The 26,397-nt window shown below is 36.8% G+C and overlaps 1 protein-coding gene across 1 annotated transcript in view; it reads left to right on the top strand.

Moving 5' to 3' along the window:
• The window catches only part of ITGA1 (integrin subunit alpha 1), a 153,002-nt gene that overhangs the window by 63,741 nt on the left and 62,864 nt on the right, over nucleotides 1-26,397 (top strand). The window contains exons 3-7 of the mRNA XM_079143480.1: nucleotides 5,580-5,692; nucleotides 6,832-6,920; nucleotides 7,033-7,144; nucleotides 7,747-7,874; nucleotides 23,117-23,265. Of these exons, the coding sequence (XP_078999606.1) occupies nucleotides 5,580-5,692; nucleotides 6,832-6,920; nucleotides 7,033-7,144; nucleotides 7,747-7,874; nucleotides 23,117-23,265 (591 nt within the window). The remainder of the gene's footprint in view (nucleotides 1-5,579; nucleotides 5,693-6,831; nucleotides 6,921-7,032; nucleotides 7,145-7,746; nucleotides 7,875-23,116; nucleotides 23,266-26,397) is intronic.

Genomic DNA, 26,397 nt, shown 5'->3' with positions numbered 1-26,397 from the left:
TATATGTAATTTAAAGAGCTACATGCTTGTTGTCAGAATATGGAACATCCATGGAATTGTTTTTTATGTCTTGGGTCCTGCTACTCTGTTGTTTCTGTTGGTTTCAAGCCCCAAACTTCCTGCCTTAATCCTGGACTACTACATTCTGCAACTTTCTGAGTTCCCATACCTTATCTTCATGTAAACTAGAATACGCAATAGGCCATGCTTCCAGTTGCTGTGCAGGTCACTTTTCAACTATCACCATTTCCTAGGTACTTTTTATTGCCCTGAAGATCACATGCAAGTTCAGCCTCTCTTCTCCAGTATGTCTGCAAGCTGTATCCTGCTCCATATCCACCCGCACTTCCTCGTCATCCTCCATATTCAGTCTTCCTTCTCCGGTCTCTGCACATTCCCTGGATCATCCTCGATCTCCCTTTCCTTCTACCTTATAACTCACAGTAGCTTTATGATCAGCAGGCTGTTTAAGACTCGAGTTTCATCCATCGTACTCGATTCCCCTGGTTAAGCCTCCAAACTAGCCTGGTCCTCTCCTACACAGTTGAATTTGTTTTATTCAGATGATGAAATCTTAGAATTGAAAGGGACTTTGAAAGTCCATCTCCTCACCATTATAGAACTACATTCCAGAACATCCTTAACCAGCTATAAAGTACTCTATCTTGTCCAAGGGGTCCTGACTGGTCTATGGCAATTTAAATCAGTCTCTGTAAGCCCACCACCCTACTGTCTCTCCCCTAAATCTCAAAAGATGACTATAGCTTCTATTTTCCAAAAAGAAAGGGAGAGAGAAAGGGAGCGAAAGACAGAAAGAGGGAGAGAGAGAGAGAGAGAGAGAGAGAGAAAGCTACTAGACCCAAACTTTATCTTTCTTACAGTTTCAGTCAACCATTGCTGTATAACAAATCCACCCAACACTGAGTAGCTTAAAGCAAAAAAAAAAAAAAAAAAAATGATTTATAATTTCTCAATATTTTGAGGACCATGATATTCTCCTGTTGCCTGGGTTCATTCATTTGACTTTACTCATCTGGTATCTCAGCTGAGGCTAACTGATGCCAGAGAACTTAACTCAGATATCAGGCAATTTCATGCTGTCAGGTAAAGCATCAGTTCTCCTTCATGTGGCCTCTCCCTCCTCTACTAAACTAGAAAAGACTTCTCCACAATGTGTTGTTCTCAGATTTTCAAGGGGGTTAAAATGTAATCTTTAAGGCCTTTTAAGATCTAGCCTCAGGAGACCAGTGTCATTTCTACTATATTCCATTTATCAAAAAAAAAAAAAAAAAAAAATCCAAGATCCAACAGGAGAATTTTTTTCTCTTGAGGGTCAAATGGGTCTCTTGTTACAAATGTGGATGAAATTCCAAGCACATTTGCACATATCTTGATGTCCAGGGAATGTTGGCCTCCTCACTTCTAAGACAAACTGTGCTTCCTGAATCCACCCTTCCTGACAGGGGTCTCCATTCCCTCTCTTGTACCATTATCATTTGTTACCAGTTCTTTCTTACCATCATCTAACCATATGGAGGTTGCTTCCACAATGAATTTAAACTTGAAATGGTTTCCATTTCCTTGAAAAATACAGTTCTGCATTTATAATACAAGCATAGCCCATTGCCTTCAGTGTTAGCTGTGTTGCTTGATATGAAGCCCATTGCTAACTCATGGTGTCCATTCTCAATGTCCATTATTGACCTTCTTTCCCTTTTAGGTTTCTCTGACACCACTCCCTCTCCCTCTCTGATTACTCCTACCTAATTTTCCTCCTTCATTCATTAAAACTCTGTTATTTTCTCCAAATGTCAGTCTTCAGCTCTCTTTGAATTCTGTACTCTTTTATGATGATAACATTTGGAGGATGATACTGACCAAATCTTATTGTTTTATCATTTGCTTATACAAATATGTAACAATGAATCCCACTAATACATATAATTATAATGTACCAATAAAAATATTGAGGGGAAAGATGGCAATATTTATTTTTAGGATCTCAACCATGCTCATAACCTGCTCCTACATGTTCCACATGGTTTTCCCTAGCAGAACTGAGCCGGGCTGTGTACAGAAGCCACCCCTTCCCCACCTTTTTGGCCTTTCTTCCTTCTGTTTGTCATTTCCCCCATCTTCATACCTGTGCATACTTAAAATCGCCACCAAGAAATCTATCTGTACCAAGTTAGCTTGCTTCAGTTTTGCTTACAAAGAAGCCCCACACACCAAACTCAGATAACTTAGGTCCTAAATATTTATAGAATCAGTTTTTCTTCCATCTCTGTGTCCTTAATTCAGATGCTCATCTGGATTACTTTATGAACTCTGACGTCTTGTCTCTGACTCCCCTCCAATTTATTCCTGTCATTGAAGCAAACAAGCTTTAAAATTAAAGAGGTGATTATGTCACACCCTCTTTCAAAGTTTCAACAATTCCTAACTTCCTCCTCTATATAATAAATCTACATTTCCTAAAGTGGATCAAACCCTGTTTACTCATCGGGCCTCAATTTACATTCCAGCTAACCTGAGTTACATGCCTTTATCAAAGGAGTGGTGTTTTCTTCTTGCTTCTAAGCCTTTGCTGATGTTGCACCAAGTTCAAACCTATTCAGAATTATAATATACACTTATAGTTTTGTTTGCCCCTCTAAATTTTAAGCAAACTAAAAGAGTTGTGTTTTATCCATTTTCTGTCTCCATGACCTGGTGTAAATGCGCAACAGGTAGAATGTTTTTAACAAACATTAACTAGTCTATCTAACCTCAAGTTAAATACTTTGAAGAAGAGTAGGCTCACACTTCTTTTCTCTAAACTGTTAAGTATAAAGCGAATTTATTCAGTCCTATTATGTTAAAGTTTGAAAATATTGAAAAAACTATAATCTTTTAATATGACTTGTTATATTTTGATTTATTCTTTTAATCAATGTTTTACATAGATGTTAGTTGGTTAATAATCTGAAATAAAGCTGTAACAATAAAGAATAACTAAAATTTAGATAGCACATGCAGTGAGTCAAATACTGTGCTAAGCATTTTATATACATTAACTCATTTAGTTTTCATGATGATCTTGTGAAATAGGTACTTTTACTATTTCCATATTACCAATGAAGAAACAAGGCACAAAGATGGTAACTGAATTCTAAATCAGATTGTCAAGTAAATGGTAATTCAGTCATGATTTGAATTCACAAAGTCTGGCACAAAAGTTTATGTTATCTTTTGTGAAGAGGACTAAATTACTTAGTGCATAGAAAACACTTCGAACAGTGTCTGGCACATGTTATAAATTCAATTAATTAATGCTAGGTGTTATTATTGCTGTCATAAGATTAATGATTCAGAATCTTTCAGTTTAATAAGCCCCAGGTTTTCACTAAATTTGGTAGGTTTTTGCTTTGAATTTGGTGATAAATAATTTTTCATGGAATCCTATTAACTATTTTTCTTGTGACAGTGCAATATTTTACAGAATGAATAAAAAATAATTAATTAGTTCTTGTTTTTGACTATTTTTCTTTTAATTTTTCTTGGTATTATCTTTGCATATTAAGCTTTCTTCCTTTAATTTAGGTCATTTTTAATAATATATTCCCAGAAATAATAATTATGCCTTAAAGGCTTTGAACATTTTTATGGTTCTTTATGCACAGCAGAAATTGCTTTGCAAAGGCATTATATTATAAGAATGTTTTAAGGAGTCTGTTCAATAATTCAATTGTTATAAAACTTATTTCCATTAATGATAATTTGCCCGAAAGACCTAAAGAAAACATTTTCATTGCGTTTTAATATGAAAGACATTCAAATTTTGAGAAGTTTAAAAGTCTATTCCTGATCAACTTGTAACCCTGTACAACCTCTGAGGTTTTTTTCAGACAGTCTTTCTCCGTGCTAAATATCCTCAACTTTCTCTTGAATATCTCTTGTCTGACAAAATTGCCAGGCTCTTAATCATCTGAGTCACAATCTCCTAAATACATTCCATTGTGTCTATGTCCCTCTGAATTTGGAGATTCCAGACATGGCCTGACCAGCGCAGAGCACAGAAAGGCTATCACTTTGCTTGACCAGGGCATCTATTTCTAGCAATGCAGACTAAGGTCACATTAGCATTTTTGGCACCAAAATACACTGTTGGCTCATGTTCACACACTGTTAATGAAATCCCTCAAGACTTTTTGACATGAACTCCCATTAAATGAGATTTCCCACATCCTGTACTAATATAGAAAATAGTATGCCGTTAAGTGAAGTTATTTGCATAGGTTCTTATTAAACTTTATGTTTATTATTTTAAAATGTTGAGATACATCTAAATCCTCAAATGTATATATAGATAGATAGATAGATAGATAGAGATAAACTCTTAAGTGTATGTATGCTCTAGTCATTAATAAAGACACAGTCTAAGATAATCAGAAGTACCAAGTCTTATGGTATATGACTGGAGTCCTTTAGGGGCAAAAAATGAGTCTTGGGATGTAGCTGAATAGACAGCAATGAATCAGCAACTGTGGATCCACCCAAGTACATTAACAATCAACCATGTTCATCCATCTCATTTCTGAAACTATCTTGAAAGACTGTTAAACAACTTGCCAGAACTAAAATGGATAGTGACTTTATTTTTTCTATTTATTACTGTTAGAGTGATTTTATGATTCTGTTTAAAAAGACAATAGTGATTTTAATCTGGATCTCATAATAATCCCTATTTTCTAAGTGCTTATAAACTAACACATCTAATGTTAAATCATCTGATAATCTCACATTTGTATTTCTTGACTTCTCTGGGAAATTATCAGCTTTTCATGGGAAAGTGAAATACATTTTTATGTTTTGTAAACAAAGTCGCAGACTCAGCTATCTAAATAAAAATTGATAAAATTATAGATTAAAAAATGAAATCTATCAGATTTCTCTCATATTTACAGATTGTGCTAGTCAGTGTTTCATTATTGTGATCAATACACCTTACACACACAACCTAGAGAAGGAAAGGCTTATTTTGACTCAGAGTTTCATCATCAGTTGGTTCCATTACTCTGGGCATAAGATGAGACATAACATCATGGTGAAAGGATATGGGACAAGAAAGCTACTCAGGTCATGGCAGCCATGAAGGAGGTGGGGAGGGAGGAAGGAAGACAAGATATACTTCCCCGGGATGTGCCTCCAGTGACCTACTTCCTCCTACCATGTCTCACCTGCCTACAGTTTCTGTCCGCTCCCAGTAGTCCTTTCAAATTCTAATACATAAAATGACTTAATTCATACATGAGGTTATGATTCCATCATTTCCTAAAAGCCCCACCTCTGAACATTGCTGCACCAGGAATTAAGTCTTCAACACATAAGACTTTGGAGGACATTCTGTTTTCAAATAATAGCACATATATATTAAAATTCAAATGAATATGATATTATTTTAGATAACATTAAATTATCAACAGGATGATTATCTACTTATGCACATGGTAACTACTCTCAATAACTTAGAATTAGTCATAAAATAATTAAATAAACTATTATTGTTAAAAATGTTAATTGCTTCATTTAACTTCCAGGGTGCTTATTGGTTCTCCTTTAGTTGGTCAACCCAAAACCAGAACTGGAGATGTCTATAAGTGTCCAGTTGGAAGAGATGAGTCATTACCTTGCATAAAATTGGATCTACCAGGTATGTAAAATCAAATGAAGTCACCTTATAAAGCATACCCAGTATTCTCACTGAAATCAATTTTCAAGTGACCCAAGAAAACTTTTAGAAGTAATCTGTAATCATTCTTCACTGATCTTCCAAATTCACCTAAAATAACATTTCAGTTCCTTCTGCCCTAATTTGCTTTAGCAGGTCATCATAAAGCATGCACAGATTTACAATTTCTTGCTAGTTGTATAACTTCTACCTCTCTGCATTATTTGAATCCTTTGTAAACGAGGGACAACATGAAAGAACAGTGAGACAATTTTTTTTGAACTTGAATTTTGTTCCTTTCAAATATTTATGCATTCTACTATACAAGGTTTAGAAGCTTTTGCTTTTCCTATAAAAACTTTTTTTTAAAAAAATATGAATAAGTGAAATTTCTTGCCAATTTTGTCAGGTTGGTATGCTGCAGAATCTAGCATTCCTCTCTGAAGTGTCTAATGCAGTTCCTTCATGATATTCCCTTTATCCAAATTCCTGGCCACCTCTTCAATTTTGTTTCAGTTTTCACCATAAGCTTCATGATGTCCCCAAGAATTTGAAAGTATAGTCAGAAAACTTGTGTTTCTGATCTACATTTTTTCCTTTTCTTGCCAGAAATGGCATTTCATCACTGGTTGTTTATTACCATGTTATGAAATTAAATATTTTATTTGTTTTAATTAGCAAAAACTTGTGAAAAGCAGTCCCACACTCTCATTGCCCTGCTAGTTCTGCATTCTTTCACAGTTCAACAAAACTATTTGAAACAGTGATACGAAGTTTCTGGGACATAAGCCAGCTCTTTTGCATTAGCTTGCTCATTATATTCCTTGGTAAAACTTGAAAGTCTATTTAGTTGAACCAACAGAAGAATGTGCTATAATATGAGCAAACCAAATAAAAATTTTTAAAAAATTTATTAGTGCATTATAGTTACACATAATATTGGTATTCATTTTGACATAATCATACAAGCATGGGATAAAATTTGCTCCAATTAGATCCCCAGTACGTCCCCTTTCCCTTCCACCCTTCCTGCCCCTGTTCCCTTGCCTTTCCTCTACTGGTCTTCATTTCACTTTCTGAAACTTATTTTCACCCTCATTAAACTTTGTTTTGTTTTGTAGTTAATACATCAATTCCAAATGTCACAGAAGTAAAGGAGAACATGACGTTTGGCTCAACTTTAGTCACCAACCCAAATGGAGGGTTTCTGGTAAGAAAGTCATAATATTTCATCACAAAAGGCATGCTATCATTATAAGTATTTTAAAATCTGTTAATCTGTTATATCATTTTAAGTCTTACCATTTTTAATTTTTTAAAAGGCTTGTGGGCCCTTATATGCCTATAGATGTGGACATTTGCATTACACAACTGGAATCTGTTCTGACGTCAGTCCCACATTTGAAGTGGTGAAATCCTTTGCCCTGGTACAAGGTACAGATTTTATGCAATCTCCTTGCATGTTTGGAAAGCATTAGCAATGAATGAGACGTATGTATACACAGGAGCATACCAAAATGCTTCAAGTGTTTTGTCAGCTACCCGCACTACCAATTTAGGTAAATGTTTGCTTTGCCAGCATATAAGCAAACTTTGTAGCTATCTTTGGAATTGATGCAGTGTAAATAACCTTTACAGAGTCACATTTAAACTTCATAGCTAAAGCTGTCACATTACTTGTGTTTAAAGGTGAGTCTCTTTGAGGAAAGGAACTTCATGTGAGATATTAGAATAAGAAGTGTTATATCAAATATTGAGAAAAATTTCCTGACATAACTTTTGTACAGTATTAATTAAAATTAATTAGAGATGTGTTTTACTTGCCATGAAGTCAGAAAAATCCTACCTGAATGCAATGAGTATTTCTTATCTCCTCTACTTATCTTAAACTATTTTTCTAATTAGAAAAGCAGTGTGTCCACTTTGTGCAACATCAGTTCGCCTTGTAAAATGAGTTGCTTTTGTCCCTGAGAACACTTCGTAGACTTCTGAAAGGACAGATTCCAAATTTGCCCAACTACCTCCTTTTATTACAGAATGCAGCACTCAGCTGGACATAGTCATAGTGCTGGATGGTTCCAACAGTATTTACCCCTGGGCGAGTGTCACTGCTTTTTTAAAAGACCTTCTGGAAAGAATGGATATTGGTCCTAAACAGACACAGGTATTTGACCTTAATTTTTATTTCTGTTTTCTTTTTTTTTTAAGACAAAAATGCATGGATTTTTAGTAAAGCAGAAATTAAGAATGAATTTTATATGTCATCTCTGTTTTACTTCTGATGAAAGGAACATTACTTCAGAAGATGTAGTTTTCTTTCCTTTTTTTTTTTCTCCTGGTACCAGGGATTGAACCCAGGGGCACTTAATCCCTGAGACACATCCTGGGCCCTTTTTTACATTTTATTTAAAGACAGGGTCTCACTGAGTTGCTTAGGGCCTTGCTAAGTTGCTAATGCTGGCTTTGAACTTGCAATCCTCCTGTCTCAGTATACGGAGTCCCTGTGATTACAGGTGTGTGCTACCATGCCCAGCTGAAATGTGTAATTTTCTAAACACAAAGTATGAAAACTTCAATTTTCAGTGTTCTTAGAAAATATCTCTTAAGGATATCTGTAAACTTATAATTTAATTCCTAATTGTGAAACAAATGTAGACACCTGTGATAATATCAGAGCAGGATTTCAGAGATTTCAGAAACTAATCTGAAGTCTCAAGAGCCCATCACATTACCATCTCCTTCCTCATAGTGTATAAACACATTAGTGTCTAACCACTGGATATTGCTTAAAATCTCCTTCCCCCTGTATTAATTTATTTCCTTAAATGAAAAACAATGCTCTGGGCTCTAGCTAAAGAAAGTCAAATGGTCGTCACTGACATTGTTCTCCATCAAGCATCCATTTCTGAACACATCTCCTTTATTTCCTCTAAATGAAGTGGAAATTCTTACACAACTCTTTCACTCTAGATGCTGAGTTCATTTTCATTAGTTTAATGTTGTTTAAACTTATGTAGTCATACATCTTAAAGTACAGAGCAGACACAGTGGATAACGGGCAAATAAAATGTCAAAAGGCAGACAGTGCATAGAAGGCAGGAACCAGCACTAGAACCTGAGTCTAAAAGTGGATGTGTGGTTTGGGGATGATCAGAGAGCACAGGACACACTAGGAAAGTACATTCAGGCCACTGATCTCCCTTTCCTTTCTGAGACTATTTTGGGAGAAATTTCTAGGGCAGTGAAAAAGGGATGTGACTGTATCAGTTTTAGTCACAACCAGGTTAGATTTGAGACACAGTACACCCATATATACAGAAGGTGTCATGTGCTTCTGTGGGGGAATTAGCCCCCATGCCCTGTGATATGTATAATTTTCCAAAATGATGAAGATTTTAGAAGTTGAAGATTTCAGTAGTTGAAGATTTCAAATTAGAACTCAAAACTCAGCAAAATATCATTTTACACGTTCCAAGGTCTCTGTAGAGGGCTGGTTGAAGGGTTAGGGCATGTATATCCCACTGGACAATACAGAACTTACTGAAATCAAAGTAGAATCATTAAGAGGAAATGGACTTTTACATATCACAAAATGTGAATTTTCCTAGTTGCAACTTCTCATCTGTGATTGACCTCAAGTGACTCAGTAGAGGTTTGAGAGGGACACTGGATCTCTTCTTTCCTTAGGGTACAAGGCAGCCTACATCCTAAAAGACCATGCTAGACTTTTCACTTGTTCTTCCTTCTGACACAAGTCACCCCTGGGCCTCCTTTTTTCCACTTCTGAAGACCCTTCTCCCTTCCTCCTCTCTGCTGTTCCTGTCCTTTCTCACCTTGGTCAATAAGATTTCATAGATCTGTATGCTGAAAATTAGGAGGAATCTTAAAAGTTGAAGAGTCCCAAATGTCACAGTATGAAGGGCATGTGAGAGGCCGAGTGAATCGTTCAAGTTCACCTTGCTCGCTCACAATGGATCAGAACACACAATCTTGGAATTACAGGCCTGTGCTTTTACTTTCTGAGAGTTCCACTTCTTGAGAAGTTCCAGAACAGTTCCCATCTAACTGTCTAAATAATATTTCTCTATATTATGTTCCCCTTTTCATTTCCTCCTCCTTCCTGGGGCAGCCCCTTAGCCCCATCCACACCCGACTTCCTGGTGCCCCACTCCCTGCTCTGATATGCCTGGTATGAAAGTGCTTGCTCAGCTTCTTCATCTCCCACCACTTTTCCCTGTGATGTGCTCTCTTCCCTTCTACCCTGTTTTGTCCTTTCCATTTTAGCTTCTTATCAGTCTTTTTTCTTTCAAAGCTAATAATATTCTCAGAATATTGTTTTCATGTTCTAATATTGCATAGTCATCAGAATATTTGATTTTACCTTCAAATGCAATTATCTATTTTACTGTAAAAATTATTTGTAGCTATAAGTGAAAATCGGTGTAGCTGTGACAAGTTTGAAGTCATTCTTTAACTTCAGGAAGTCAGTCTATAAGCTTCTTTTAGAATAATAATCACTGGTTCAGTGAAGTCCCGTGCCAGTGACTCAGTTTTAGAAACAGATAACAATGGTTTATATGCTCAACTCATTCTGCTGCAAATTTTATGTTTGTTACTGTTAGAAGTGCAATTAATTTGTCTTAGTAAGAGTACTGGTGCCTCCAATTAGAGTGAACTTTTTTGTTTGTTTGTTTTGGTTTTGTATTTTGAGATTTTTTTTTTTTTTTTTTTTTTTTTTTTGCTGCTCTATTCAGAATCACAAGAAGACAAGTATAGCACTTTTTATGTTACCAGCTCATTTTGGTGTTACCAGCTCATCCAAGTGTTCTTTTGCTCAATTCAAAACTGAAATCAGGAAGAGGTGAGCAATGCTTCTGGATGAGACTTTACTAAGGCTTGTGCTCCAGCACAGGAGAGCCACGGCACGGTTAGGGTCCCCAGGCTGCTCCCTGAGGATGCAGACGCAGAACTTACACAGCCACAAAGGGTGGGCTCACCAGGCACACGGCTGTTGCACTGGATCACAGGATTTCTGCACATATCTTGTCAATTCTTTGTCCTTGACACAGGGGTTTGTACTTGACAGGGTCATCTGAATGCATATTGGGTTTGTTTGTACTCAGGTCCAAAAGATAATAGAGGTGCTCCCTACTGCCACCCCAGGAAGGTCACGTATTGGTCAAGTTCAGGCCTATTGCATGCTTGGTGTGTGTGTGTGTGTGTGTGTGTGTGTGTATGTGTGTGTGTGTTGGTCTGTAGTTGGAAGGTATAGAGTTGGGGACAGAGGGAGTCAGCAGCTCCTGAACCTGATGTTCAGCAGGAAACCTTCCCTGGGGAATCAGGCCCTCCTTGCTCTGTGTCACCAAGAAGCTGTTCTGCTTGTACACCAGGGAATTCCAGCCTGCTCAGGTGGGCTTCAAGCAGTTATATGTATTTCTTGAAGGGAACAATGACTATTCAGAGCAATGGGGGCCATCTCTTGGAGCCCAGAAGCCACCAATGCATAGAGGGAGAAAAAACTTACCCTGAGGAAGAGGAGTGGAGTCAAAGTTACTTAGTTTCAGGACCCCATTATATACAGAGGAACATTTCTCAATACATTGTCATTTGTAGTATCTTCTAACTTTACCCAAAAGAACCTTTTTCCTAAAGACTGTGTCATCTCTTACATCCATGACCAGCCCAACACTCCACTATAATAAACTCTCAAAAGCACTCGTTGAATAAATCTGTGAATTATAGTAAATTCAGTGTTGTATTTCTTTGAGGTAAATAGTTAATGAGACTTTTTTCTGTAGCTGGTATTTTTAATATTCTTTTAAGACTATTAACTTATACTTTAGTCTTTATTATTCATACTTGAATCTCATCTAATCATTTCCTATTTTACTTAAGCTGTATCTAGAACTGGTTTCGCAAATAATTTTATAAAATACAGGAACAGGAAGAGTCAATTAGCTAAACTCTTGTATTTGCTAAACAACATTGAATAGGGTTTTGAGTATAATATGTTTAAACTGTCTTTAATATTTGATGTTCCTTCAGTGGATTCAGAAAAGAAATTCATTCGTAGAAAATTTGGAAAGATGCTTCTTCTTCAGAGAAATATACACTAAAACATGCTTGTCTTTCATGTGGTCTCACTGTAATCCCAAGACCAGACAATTTGTTTTGACAACCGTTTTTTCCCTGATTGGTTGTTAATATAATTTAATAAGTTTGATTTCCCTTCATTTATTTTGTTTGTGTTTGAATGTTTGTTTGTTTGAATTAAAGCACTGAATTCTAACTGACTGGCAGAATTTGCTTCTGGAATTTTTCCTTCTTCTTATATTTAATTTTTCAATCTCCACTCCTGAAAGAAACAAATATAAAAACAAATTATGAGAGACATTTTCCAAAAGTTGCAAAGATAGAAATCTAACAGCAAGCAAAATAGTGAACTCTTGCACATCCCATACATATCAAAGGTATAAAAACAGGGAAGGAGTTGATAGAGTCTGTTACAAGGGGTTTTCTCTGTAGGAAGACCTACTGAGAATGGTTTACTGTGGGATCATACAGTGGTAATCTTGATGTGTGTCTATCAAATTGGGACACAGTTGACTGATGCCTGGCTCCTGCCTGAAATATCTAAAAGGCACAATAGCAGTGTCTAGTGACTCACAGGCAACTCAAAGAAGAGGTAGCTGCACTGAGATCAGCTTACATTCCCAAAATTTGTTAGAGCAACAACAAAAAAGAAGCATATGTTTCCTATGGGTCAGTGTGAGTCACTCAAATGGACAGCCAACATGAGGTCATATTAGATCCTGACCATAGAGTCTGGTAGAAGTGAGTGAATGAATCTGCAGAGAAAAGCAGAAGACATCTGGAATTTCTACAGACTATGGTCATTAAATGCATTCACTCTGTGAAGGGATGGAAGTGTTTCAGTCAAGGGGATTCTCAAAAAAATCCATAAAGAAGTGGTACACACCTGTCAGGACTTGATTCATCCTAGAATAGTACCAGTCCAGGAAGAATTTCAGTATCACTGACTTTGTCTTCTCTACCCATGTCCCTGAAGAAGCAGAAAGCATACTAATAGAAACAAGTACAAAAACAAATAAAGAAAAAAACCCACATGCCCCTTTCATAATCGCAGGCTTCTTACCCTTTGTAAACCCCTGTGTGGAGTGGAAGAGAAGGTTTGACTATAAATTAACTTTCCTGTTTTGTCCTTTGAATTTTATTTGTAATTTAGAACCATGTGAGATAGTTGCTATTTATTCTTTGTTTACCTGAAAAATATAGCAATTTCATGTGGCACAATCTAAAATACAGTGCCTTATTTATTTTTTATGCAGTGCTGAGGATCAAACCTCTAAACATGCTACCACTGAGTTATACCCCTAGCCCTCTAGTACCTTATTCAAACAGAAATCTTAAAATTAAGAATTGAGGCATAAGGCATTTATCTTCCCATGCAGGAATAACAGAAGAAGTTCACAACAATTAAATTTTAAAGTGATAGGAGGTCACAAATAAAAAGGTTGTTTGCTGATTATGCCTCCTTAAGTTTTGTTTGCTATATTAATTGCAATCCTACATTTAGTACCGTGGATAAAGATTAGTTATATCTATTTTATACAGTCATAAATTTGTCATTTAGCAATTGCAAACAGTGAAAGACAGTCTCTAAAGATATGAAACATTCCTCAAATTATTACCTTCAAAAAGATAAAGGAAGGAAGGAAGGAAGGAAGGAAGGAAGGAAGGAAGGAAGGAAGGAAGGAAGGAAGGAAGGAAGGAAGGAAGGAAAAGAGACTATAATACTTGCCTGAATGTTTTCACGTGACAATTAATACACATCAGGGAAATGAAACAAAAGTTATGGAGCATCCATTATAAATAGTTCCATGTTTCTGTGTGGCCCCATTAGCACTTTTGCAAACAGTCAAGGAATTTTTGCCAACCAATCTTTTACCCAAGACAGAGTAAAGGCTATAAAATCGCCTTTTAAAAAACCACCTATAAAAACAAACCTGAAACACTCTGAGCTTGCCATAAAAGATATGATGGTATAAACATTATGAAGGTCTTATTGATCCTCGATACCTAAACATAACATTGCTTTTAATAATAAATGGGAATGATGTAAATATGTCAAATACAAGTGCATTACCCTAAATAAAACTAGTAAATTGTGAGACTTGATATAAAAGTGAAATATACTAATGGAACAATGTCTAGATTGTTCACATCAGGAGTGTAGCATAACATTAAACCAGGCAAAATGAATGAGAGAAATTAATTAATTTTTAGGAATATTATTTATCTTTCTTTTTACTGCACATTTTGTGGCCTTATCCCTAGAAGCCTTTAATATGGGGCTTGATTCATTGTTGTCTAAGTCTGAAAAGAAGCTGAACTGAGCCCTGCAGCTATCCTCTTGTCAATCATGCCACAGTTTTTTAATATGTTGTAGTGAACGTGGTAGATCTTCTCTCTCACTGGCCTCTGGTCTCCATTCCTCCTCCTATCTATCTAATGTGAACCTGAATAATCATTCCAAAGTAAAATTCAGATCGTTCCCCTACCTGAAACTCTCCTCTTATTGCCTGATGAACGATATTAAAACTCTTCAGTGCACTTAAAGGCACTGGGCACCTTGTCGTTCTCAGAGTGTTCAGTTTCTCCAATGCCCAGGGCACCTTTGGCCTTTCTGACTCCTTGGCCCTGCCCCTCCCACTCCCCATGCACACAATGTGCTGTGCTCCTATTGCTCCCTCTGTCTGGAATGCCCTTCTCCATCCCAGCTTATGTGCCAGGTGAACTTCTTAAATTCGGTTCAAATGTCATTTTTCTGTTGATTATAGCAACTACCCTTCCCAAAAAGAATGGCTTCCCCTCACCTATTTCCATAGCATTTGTATACTCTTCAGCATTTGATTTTACCACTCCATGGTGGTCTGGAGTTTTGTGGTTCTGTCTGTCCTGGTAGACTGTAAATACTTAGATGACAGAATTGTGATTTCATTCTTTTATTTATGGAATACAGTTTATAGGCTTGCTGAGAAGAGGCACGTCAATAATGTTGGGAAAACAGAATTCCTGGAATTTAGAATTTCTCCTACATTTAAAAATCATTGTTACCCAGGTGGGGGTACACACCTGTGATCTCGTATACTCAGGAGCCCAAGGCAGGAGGGTCACAAATTTGAGGACAAAGGACTTAAAATCATTATACTACAGTGATACAGCCACATCAATATTTAGAGAAGCTCAATTCACAATAGCCAAGCTATGCAACCAACCTAGGCACCCTTCAACAGAAAGAATGGATGATTAAAATGTGGTATAAACACACAATGGAATATTAAAGAATGAAATTGTGGCATTTGTCAGCAAATTGATGGAAATGGAGAATATCATGCTAAGAAAAATAAGCCAGTCCCAAAAAACCAAAGGCCAAATGTTCTCTCTGATTTGTGGATGCTAACCCATAACAAAAGAGGGTAGGGAGGGGAATTATAGAAGATCATTTGATTAGACAAAGGGGAGTGAAGGGAAGGGAAGGGATTAAAAATAAGAAAGACAGTAGAATCAATCAGACATAACTTTCCTATGCTCATATATGGACACATGACCAGTTTAACTCTACATTATGTTCAACCACAGAATGGGATCAAAATTGTAATGGGTTGTACCCCATGTATGTATAATATGTCAAAATACACCCTGCTGTCATATGTATCTAAAAACAAAAAATTTTTAAAAATTCAGGATAGCCTGGGTAACTTAAGGAGACCCTGTCTCCAAACAGAACAAAATGGTTATAAATGTAGCTCAGTGAATGAATACTAACCTAGTATATATTCAAAGACCTCATGTTCAATCCCTAGTACAGGGAAAAAAAAAAAAAAAGTCATTGTAGTAGCCTCTTTCTCTTACTCTGATCCACTGAGCTAGAAAGGAATTGTGTGTAGGGGAGTCCCCTGAGCTCTCCTAGGAAACTTTCCATTTTTCTCCTCTCTACTTAATGTTCAGCTCTGGTTTTCTTCCTTGCAGGTGTTCACTCTCCTTGTCCCATTTGTCCCAGTCCCCATTTCTAGCCCTTGCACATCTCCAAAAACACAATGACTTGAGTTTGCTGTGACCTCTACTACCTTTGCTTTTTTTTTTTTTTTCTCAGTCATTGTTTTCACTGTAGCATCTTCTATGGAACAATAAACCAGCTAAAGACAACCTGTTCCTAGGTCCTTTATTATCTGTCAACTTTACTTCTGTTTCTGAGGACTTGTTTCCTTAGGAAATGATCATCTATCTTTGAATCAGTCCCATTCTTGTCCCTCTCCATAGTTATAAAACATGAAGACTGACTTCAGCTAAAATAACTCCAGAAAGGTCTGTGCTGACAGCTAACTGGGATTGCAGCCTGTGTTATCACTGCACTCACAGCCTGACTTACCACATGAGAAGCATGTTGCCATCAGAGCTTTTGTATCCTAGTTTGATAAAATGAAGTATACATTGACCAGACCCAAAGCGTGAGCTCCTATCACATTAAGCAATTGTGAATCTTATAGAAACATGGAAAACCTTATGGTTTTACCACGTCATTAGTTCCCAAATAAGAAACAGAGAAGATAGTTGGCTTTATAATGTTCATTGTTGAAAGTCCAGAAACTTAGCTCACACTAGAATTAAAATTTAGGCATTGATGTTATAACTCTTACTTACAAGAAAAGGTAATAATATAATTCTAAATGAATGAATAATCACATTCCTTTATAATTCTTTGATTCAATGTACTTTAAATACTTCTGTTTCTTAAACTCCATATCATTTAAGACATTCATCAAGGTCTTAAATGTGACTGTGTTTCATGACAGAATAATCAGAATGGCTCCTTCTCCACAATTTCTATCAGTGCCCCTTCCCTTCATATGTTCTTACATTTGCTCCTTCTTACTTCCTAGCCACAAAAGAATGAAGTCATTTGGGTAATTCATTCACTTTAATTCAACAGATATTTATGAAATATCCAATTGATCAAGAACTATGCTGTGTCATGGGCAATAATAATAGCCACTATAATTTTGTCCCTGATCCCCCAAACACTTCCAACTTAAAAATGAGGTAAAATCACCAGGGCACAGTGGTGCAATCTCAGTGACGCAGGTGGCTGAGGCAGGAGAATTGCAGGTTTAAGACCTGCTTCAATTACTGAGTCAGACCCTAATCAACTTAGTGAGACCCTGTCTCAAAATAAAAAAATAAAAAGGGCTGAGAATTCAGCTCAGTGGTAAAGCAACCCTAGGTTCGATTCCTAGGAGCTAAGAAAAGTAAAGAAAAAAAGAAAAGAAAAGAAGGAATGAAAGAAAAAAGGTAAAGAAGTGAAATGAGGTAAAATATTTGAATAACTGAAATACAAAATGATATATCATAAATATACTAAAAATGATGAAATCAAAACAATTAATTGACCTTTACAAGTAGGTAACTCCTATTGTATATTAATGTTTTCCATACTATGCTATATATGGCATTAGAATATGTTCCCCACAAAATATTCCCTAAGTAGGAATAAAATACATCATGTCTTTCTTCCACTGAGTAAATCACAATGCACACTTTCATATTAAAGACACTGAGAATATTTTCAAAAGAGAACAGTTGGAGACAGGAATAAGAGAAACATGTTCTCTTTTGCACCATTTGAAATCTGTGACACTGTGACACTTTTTTATAGATGAGAAAAAGAGAGAAGGGATGGGAGGGGGAGGGGAATCCCAACCTAAAGATACATGTATGTTTTACTTGCTGTTTTCCAAGATTTTTTCACATGGAATTCTTTTCTAAAGCCATGCCTATTAATATATGAAGGGGGTGCTAGAACTCCCTGGGGAAAATTGCAAGACAGTATTAGTTTTTTTTTTTTTTTTTTTGGAGGGGGGGGATTATAATCCTGAAAAAGGATTATAATCATATATTTATGTGGAAAATTCCAATAAGTGTTACAAATTTTTGTTAATGAAACAAAATCCTTAGCCAATTGTGTGCCTGATTTATGCTATAGCATGAATTGTCTCTCAGGCCTCTTTGGATTTAGATTGTCATTACATACCTGTGTCGTCTGTAACTAAGTCTCTCCAGGAACTAAACCCATCCCTTCCAGTTATCTCTGTAAAGGAGCCATCCTTCCACGTGTGACTACTTATTCCTGCTTTGTATTTCAATAGTCCATGTGACTATGTTCACTCTTTGCTGATACCATAGTTCTCCCCTAAATAATGTCCACCTCAGCCAGGCGCCATGGTGCACACCTGTAGTCCCAGTGGCTTGGGAGGCTGAGGCAGGAGGATCCAAAGTTCAAAGACAGCCTCAGCAACTTATTGAGGCACTGAGAAACTCAGTGAGGCCCTGTCTAAATAAAGTATAGAAAAAAGGGCTGGGAATGTGGCCCAGTGGTTAAGCATCCCTGGATTCAATTCTCAGTACCATCCCTGCAAAGAAAAAGTCCACCTCTAACCCAGTTGCTTTTTTTGGCTGCCATCTTCCTTAGTTTTTTCCATTTAGCAAGATGCCTGGAATCTTCCATGTGCATCACCCCTCACCAGCCCTCCACCGCTCTCCCTGGGTTTTGTACCATTCCAATGCAACTGAAGACTTTAGGTCAAATGTGATCAATTTCTAAAATGGCTTAAATTCATTTAATTATCATCCTTGAGGCATTTTTCCAGGCTTAAAACCACTTTCTTTCCTCTCTTTGCCTTTTTATTCTGTGTTACCTGTTTTTTTTTTTTTTTTTTTTTTTTTTACCTAGCTACCTTATTCAGAAAACTGGATCTCCCTCCTCCATGAGGTTTCTCGAAGTGAGAGAGTGAATATGCTCATGATTTTCTTTCCTCCCATCCCCTCACAATATGTCTTCAGCACCTGGCTCACTTTTTATCTTTAATTCTCATTCAATTCTGCTCATATATACACATATGCTTTTATCAATCTGTTGCATCTACCTTCAATTATAAGCTAAGGAGGGACTGAAACTATTTCAGTTGATCTGGATCTCAACAATACTCAGCACAGTATTACATGTGTTTGTTTTGCGATTTGACCCTTTCCCTGTAATGGAAATTAATAAATGTTACCCTTTTCTGGGGGAGACTCACAGCAGGCCTTATTCTGTCTGGTTTCCAAGGAAACGAGCAGCCAGTATCAGCCAGGGACCCGCACTGGATGTCATTTCCCTGAGACTTGGGTTTCTACTCCCCCTCTTTTCTTTTCCCACACTTCTTTTTAGCTCTCTTTTTCTGCTTATCATTATTTCCCTGCTATATCAGCTTTACTTGCTCATGTGAAGTGTTACAGTCATCTGGCTGGAATGTATGAGGGTCAGCTGTAAGCAGCAAAGCAACAGCAAAGAATCGAAGAATTCGTAAGTAAGGCAGAGTGAACACTCTTTACCCCTGCCTGCAGCATTGGAACTTACGATGCAGCAGGGGGACAGCATGCTCACCCATCAGTCGTGAAGCACGCAGACTCCCAGACAGGTCCGCTTCAGAGCTCTGAGAAGGTGAAGGGCAATAAGGGCTATGACCAGGTCAGGGGAGTTTTGTAGAGAAAGTGGAACTTGAATTAAATCTTGGAAAATGGATATAATTTAACTTAGTTGGAAAGACAGGGAAGAGCATTTGGTAAGGTTACAGTTATTCCTGGGGAGTTCTGAGATGAGGGTGAATAGAGAAGGTAAGACCAGACTTATGGGAGAAAAACTGGATTTTAACATTTTTTGAAGGAACCTCATATTTCAAGAAGCATTTTGAGGTTTTATTTGTTTTCTTTTAAAATGTTCTCGTTTAAAGCATATTTCAAAGTCATAGACAATGGAAAGTGAATGGAGGTTTTAGAATAGGAAAGGGATGTAATGAATATAGAATGTCAGAATTAATCTTCCAGTAATATATAGAAAAATTGAGGAGAATAGAAATGGAAGGAAGAAGATCATCAGTGGAGAGACCAACCATAACCAAACTTGCTATGCTCCAAGTTTAAGGCAATGGTGTCTTATCTGGGCTGAGGTAGGAATGAAAGAACATAGATGATAGCTGCCTTAGGTTCCATGCTGCAGAAGCACCCTCTGAGAGGATTCACGTGTTATGATTTATTAAGGAAGAACTTCCAATAGAAAATAGGAAGGAATTTGGGGAAGTCAATTGGGGTAGCAACAGGGGTGTGGTTTCAGATGAAGTCCAGGCCTCAGCCGAATCTGAAAGGGAAATTCCAACCTGAGTCAAGGGGCAGGTTCTTTGTTCTCTGCACTCAGGCATTGTCTGCAGACAGAGTAAGGGGTGGAAAGAGAGAGATTCCTGGCAATTCTGGTTCTTTAAGTCTTTGGGGCAAAGCAGTTCAGGAGTCTGTTATGGTTTGGATATGAGGTGTACCTCAAAAGCTCTTATGATAATGCAGAGACATTCAGGGATGAATTGGATTGTAAATGCTATAATCAAATCAGTCCAGCCTAGTTTGAATGGACTGGGTGGTAACTACAGGCAGGTGGGGCAAGGCTGGAGGGGGTAGGTCACTAGAGGTGTGCCTGGAAGGGTTCACCTTCTCTGTGATCCCTTCCCCCCAACTCCCCTCCAGGCTGCAGGAATGGAGAAGTCTTCTTCCACTATGCCCTTTTACCATATGCACTCACCTTTGACCCAGAGCATAGACTCAGCAGATCATGGACTGAGACCTCTGAAACCAACTGAGAGCTCCAAATAAACTTTCATGTCCAGGTATTTTGTTCACAGCAGCCAAAAACTGAATAACACAGACTCTAAGGGCAGACTGCTGAAGAAAGTTTCAGGTGGAATAAATAGACTCTAAGTATACAGGTGAGACCATAGAACAGATTTACTTTCTTCAGTATCTTAACATTCACAAAGAATAAATTTGTAATAGAGAATAGAAGTGAGACACATGGTAAGGAGGGTAGGAGGGAGATAGATAAATAGATAATATAGATAGGTAATAGATGGATGGTAGATGGAGATGAAAAATATATGGCACTGATCTCTAAAACTTAGCAGGGATTTAAATTTTCACTATTCTTAGTGTTATTTATCCAGATAATGGAATGGTTCATAGCAGCTTCTGTAAGATACGTGAAGCATGTTGCAAATGTACAGTATCAACACACATCCAGCACAAAGCAGCCTTGTGCTCCACCTCCCCTCATGAGGTCTCCTCCCCATGTGTAAGTGATATGCTCTCTTTCTCCTGAGGAGTTAACAGCTTATGACACAAATTTGATTGAAATCAATAAATGGGGACAATGTACACTCATTAGTTCAAAGTAGTAGGACTGTTGGGCAGTGCTTAAATGTGCAACCCCATTTGAAATCCATGGTCATTAATTGTAAAGGGAGACCAGTTGTGTGGCATTTGCCTAGCAACTGTTGGTGTCACAGAAGTACATTCATAGAAAAGGGCTGGATTTAACCAGCCACTTGGAAGTTAGCCAAGTGAGTTAATGGAGGGAAAAAAAAAGGTTAAAGGAGTTAATTTGTTGCAAGTAAATGATTATAGACATTGAACCATGAAATCTAGGCTAAGTACCAAAAAAAAAAAAAAAAAAAAAAAAAAGTAAGATTGATGAATTTATTTGAGGTTTGCAGTCCTGATGTGGCCAAGAAATTGAACAATTAGGTGTACTAGGTAAATGAGCTGAAGTAAATGATCAGAAAGAGGAACACTAGAAGTTAGGTTGAGGGGCTGCAGCTCCTCCAGGTGACAGGATCAAGGACAAAACCTTGGGAATCCACAGCATAGGTGAGTTAGAGAAAAGATCACTGATGCCGAGGTCAAAGAAATGAAAGACAACAGTGTCCAATAGATTACCCAGGTACTTGCAAAACCTTTCAAGAATAATGGCTGGAGAGAAGTGAAAAATTTCAAATATTCTTTAGCCTCTTGCTTAACCAAATAAAAACACAGGGAAATAAAAACAAAACAAACTCTGTAAAATGTTCTGAATGGATGAGCAATTAACTTTCACTGCACTACTTATTTACCTTGGTACCTAGAATTAGGCATAATGATTATCTTGGAGACAAAATCATTTTACTTTTATTTACACTGAACTTTCATATACCAAAGACTATGTGCAACCTACATGAATTCCTCTTAATAATTACCCAGTGTTACCCTGGTTTACTAATCAAAAGCTATAAGGTCATTGGAGAAAAGAATTTTAAATCTATGCAAAAGGGCTGGTCTTGGTGGCACATGCCTGAAATGCCAGCAACTTGAGAGGCTGAGGCAGGAGCATCACAAGTTTGAGACCAGCCTAGGGAACTAAAAGAGGCTCTAAGCAACTTAGCAAGACCCTGTTTCAAAATTAAAAAAAAAAAAAAATACAAAGGGTTTGGGAATGTAATTCAATTGTAAAGCACCTCTGGGTTCAATTCCTGGTACAAAAAAAAAAAAAAAAACTATGCAAAAGATAATAAAAATATCCATCACAAGTAATTATAGATCAAGAAAATAACCTGAATTGGTATCATGAATATTTTCACATGAATTTTTTTGATGTTTTATGTATTTAGTTGGTGTTATCCTACCTTGTTCTCAAAGGTACTTCTGGTCATCTTTGTTCTAAATAGCATATGGTCTTGGGACAGATGGTAAACAATATTGGATAACAGCTATGTTCATAGAAGAGAGATAATTTATTGAGCAGATTGTATTTTCATTCACTTTATAATACACTCCTCATCTTTCACTTACATACATTCTCTAGTTCTTTCTTATTGTATTATAGACAACTAACATCTTTAAGGGAGAATTCCTATGTTCTGCCTCTGTTAAAATATTATCCATTTGTGTTTTATCATGTACTCTGGTACATTTCAGCATCTCCTTTGATTAGCAGAAGGTAGCAGTGGGAGGTGACTAAAGAATGGCGGGTTTTCAGGGGCTCATTTGAGAAGGAGTAGCCCCCTGGGAGAAGTGATACACATCTTAACAAGACGCTCTTCTACCCCTTCACTATAGGGAGTGAGTTTTTAAAACTTTCTTCATTTATGAAGTCTGATCATACAGCAACTTCTATTACTATCATTTCGATAAACTAGAGAAAAAAGTAAAATGAAAAAAAATGATATAAATATAACACACCATTCTTATGTTTAAACCTACCAGAATCACTCAGGAAACATTGTGTAATAGATAAACCAGTTTTGTTCTTCAGGTTATTCATGTCCATAGAATGGTCATGATTATTTCTATCAAAGGATTTATGTACTGAAAGATTTTTTTAGACTCATCTGAAAGACTAAAATGTGTTTTATCTAACCTCCATGTCTAAACTGGAGAAAACTGAAAGTGAACTTTGCCTAATGTATAACTCATGGTACTTTGGTATTTCAGGTTGGAATTGTACAGTATGGAGAAAATGTAACCCATGAGTTCAATCTCAATAAGTATTCATCAACCGAAGAGGTACTTGTTGCAGCAAACCAAATTGTCCAGAGAGGTGGCCGCCAGACTATGACAGCCCTTGGAATAGACACAGCAAGGTATTTGGATTAAAAAAAAAAAAAAAGTAAAAGACTATGCAAAATAACTGCTCATGATTTTGCCTTTTGAACATTTACCTTGGTGATATTTAATGACCTCTTGTTTTAAATTAGATTCAGCAGATTAGTTACTAGAAAATCAAGTTTTCTATAATGCAGTCTCATAACCCTTCTTACTTTTCCTGGCATTATAGGAAATAGTAATTGATTGGATGGAAAATCAATTTTTTTAAATCACTGTTGTCTATTCCATCATGTTTTTTAGACTTAATGTTAGTTAACAGTTTCCCATTTATTCTTTGCTTTTAGCTTATAGGAATCTCAAAGAATGAATTAAAATATAGTCCACTCCTTCTCAATATATATTTATATTCTAGTTTGTCCATGTATCTTTAGTACTTGATTTAGGATTATTGAAGCTATCAGGTAAGAATTTTTAAGAGGTCAAATTAAATGTTGTCTTATTTGAAATTATTTTCAGTAGTAAGTTTGAAAGAAATGAAAAGGGCTTCATCAGATGTACTGCTTTGCATCCTTCCTTTCTTGCTCTGAATTCTCTCCAGTTTGTATTCTTTCCTTTTTCCTTTCTGCAGATTTCTTCATGGAGAACACAGAGCACACTGTCCTGTCTTACAAATGCACATTTTATTTCTTGTATTTTCCCCCAATTTCCTTTAGTTCTTATCTCTTGCTATTTTTCCTCTCATTATTATCCAACCTAGCAAACTTCTAAACAAAAACTGGACAATACTCAATTCTCAATAAATCTAATAAGCAGTTCGACTAATGTCAAGAATCCTTCTGTTCCGCCCCGCTGGACTTTCACCTGATTTTGAAGAGTTGATTGCCCAGGGTCACTTGCCTGTCAAAATTAGTGTCATAAGGAGATTAAAGTAGTTAATATAGAGACTAGAAAGAATGAGTTGAATAGCCAGATATTTAAAATTTCATGTGTAGCTTCAGACTTAGGAAAGCATGGGTTTGGTTATAGAGGACCCATGAGAAAATAACCATCAACAGAAGGGATCATTTTGCATTTACCTGCCTGTGGGATCACCAATCTGCATGCACTGTGTGCATATGTTTAGGTGTCCTGAATGTGCCCTCTTCAGTAATTGACTAAATGTGGCCATACATTCAAAGTTAATCCAAGAATTCTTTGAAAACTCTGAGCCTACAAAGAATTGTGCATTTTCCAAAAGCGATTACTTAAGAATGAATATTAATCTTTGAAAACTAATTGAAGAAATATTCTGACTGCTTTTGTTTTGACATAAATACCACTCTAAACAGTATTCCTCTGTGTGGTTTCTGCATACACGCTTCACAAAGAGTCTGTGTTTAGGACACAGAATTTGTTGAATTTTGAATATGCTCTAAAAGTGTAGTGATATAGCAGCACTAAGTATTTTTCTCATACATTAGGTTTTCATGTTTAAGCATATTTTAAATTGCTTTTTATTCCTTTCAGGCAGGGTGTGGTGCAAACAATATTTTAAATTTCTTAGAATCCATTATCTTCGTTTTCAGTGCCTCCCACTGCAGTATATTTTTTTTTCATTTTTACTTCTTTTTATACCAAAAATTCATTCCTGATAATAGGCTTATGGTATTTTAATGTAAGGCTTAGATTCTCTTGTCCCCCAAAAATTAACCTCCCTGGGATATTTTAATTCTTTAAGGAATTAATTTCCTAATTCCAAGAAAGGACATTGGAAACTGGTATTTTGGAGACAAGGACAATTTATTAAGGAACATATTTGAGACAGAAAGGGTATACTCAGGAGCTCTGCCAGTGGATACTCTCCATTACATAACCCAACCCTGGTTTCAGAATAACCAGATTTTCTTTAAGAACAGCCTTTTAATCATCTCCTGCAACTGACGTTCATTTAGTTCAGTTATGATCTTGACCTTTAAGAAAATTAGCAAGCTTTGGCAGTCCTTGAAGGAATTAAAATTGCAAAAGGTTTGAATTTCATGATATCCATGTCCAAACTTCTCTTAAGGCCTAGATTTTGGCATCTGTTTTCACATTTGTTCATACATTGAAAGAAGTCAGAAAAATCTATTCATATAGATTGTTAAAGAAACATTATTCATATACTTGTTAAAGATGATGAGGGAGACTCGATTCAACAGGGACCACTGCAATGGGGGCTTTGTAGTAAGCAAGAGAGGTTGGGATCAGATTGGAATACAAGAACTCGGGGAGCAGAATAGAGAGTCGGTGGATGGAAAATTACTTGAAGGAAATATTGAGGCTAGGGTGAGTCTTGCGGACTGACTCAACATGATTCTTGCTGAAGGCAGGTGAAGCATAGGAAAAACTCCTTCTCTACTCTCTACTTTCAGTGCTTCAGTTTCAACACCAGATGACTAGGTTCTTTTCCACACTGACCGATTCTCTGGCACCAGCTACAAATTCACTTTAATTCTGACATCAACCAGAGTCAGTCCAATTCCTTTGTGTCAATGGCTCAGTCCCATAAGACTTCAGGAGCCAATTGTAGTCAGTAGATTTCCAGATTACCCACACCTTCTGACCAGCTTGGCTAAAAACCAGAAGTTCCTATAATGTCATTTGGGGTTTGATTATTTGCTAAAGTAATTCACAGTACTCAGGAAAGCACTGTACATATTATATTATATTATATTATATTATATTAATTATAAAGTGATAGAACTCAGGCACAGCTAAATGCAGCAGATGGCCAGAGCAAGGTACGAGGAAGGAAGCTCTGAGTTTCCATGCCCTTTCTGGGTGTATGACCTTCCATGTGTTCAGCAATCTGAAAGCTCTCTGAGCACCATAGCTCAGGGGTGTTTATGGAGGCTTCATGAGATAGGCATGACCGATTAACAGTTCAATCTGTAGTCCCCTTCCCCTTCCTGGAGAATAGGGGGGACTGGGGTATAAATAAAAAGTTTCTAATCATGGCTAGTCCCCACCTAGCAGCTCACCAAGAGTCACCTCTTTAGAACAAAAGACCCTCCCACCATCCAGGAAATTCCAAGGAGTTTGGAGTTATGTGTCAGGAACCAAGGGCAGAAGACTTATTTCTTACTTGTTTAAAAAAAAAGAAAAAAGAAAAGAAAAACTTTAGACGAATTAAAATAACAGTGCATTTG

This window comes from Sciurus vulgaris (genome assembly GCF_902686455.1).
Source record: "Sciurus vulgaris genome assembly, chromosome: 6".
Classification (NCBI taxonomy): domain Eukaryota; kingdom Metazoa; phylum Chordata; class Mammalia; order Rodentia; family Sciuridae; genus Sciurus; species Sciurus vulgaris.
The sequence above is the reverse complement of the archived record's forward strand: the minus strand, read 5'-3'. Positions and strand labels throughout refer to the sequence as shown.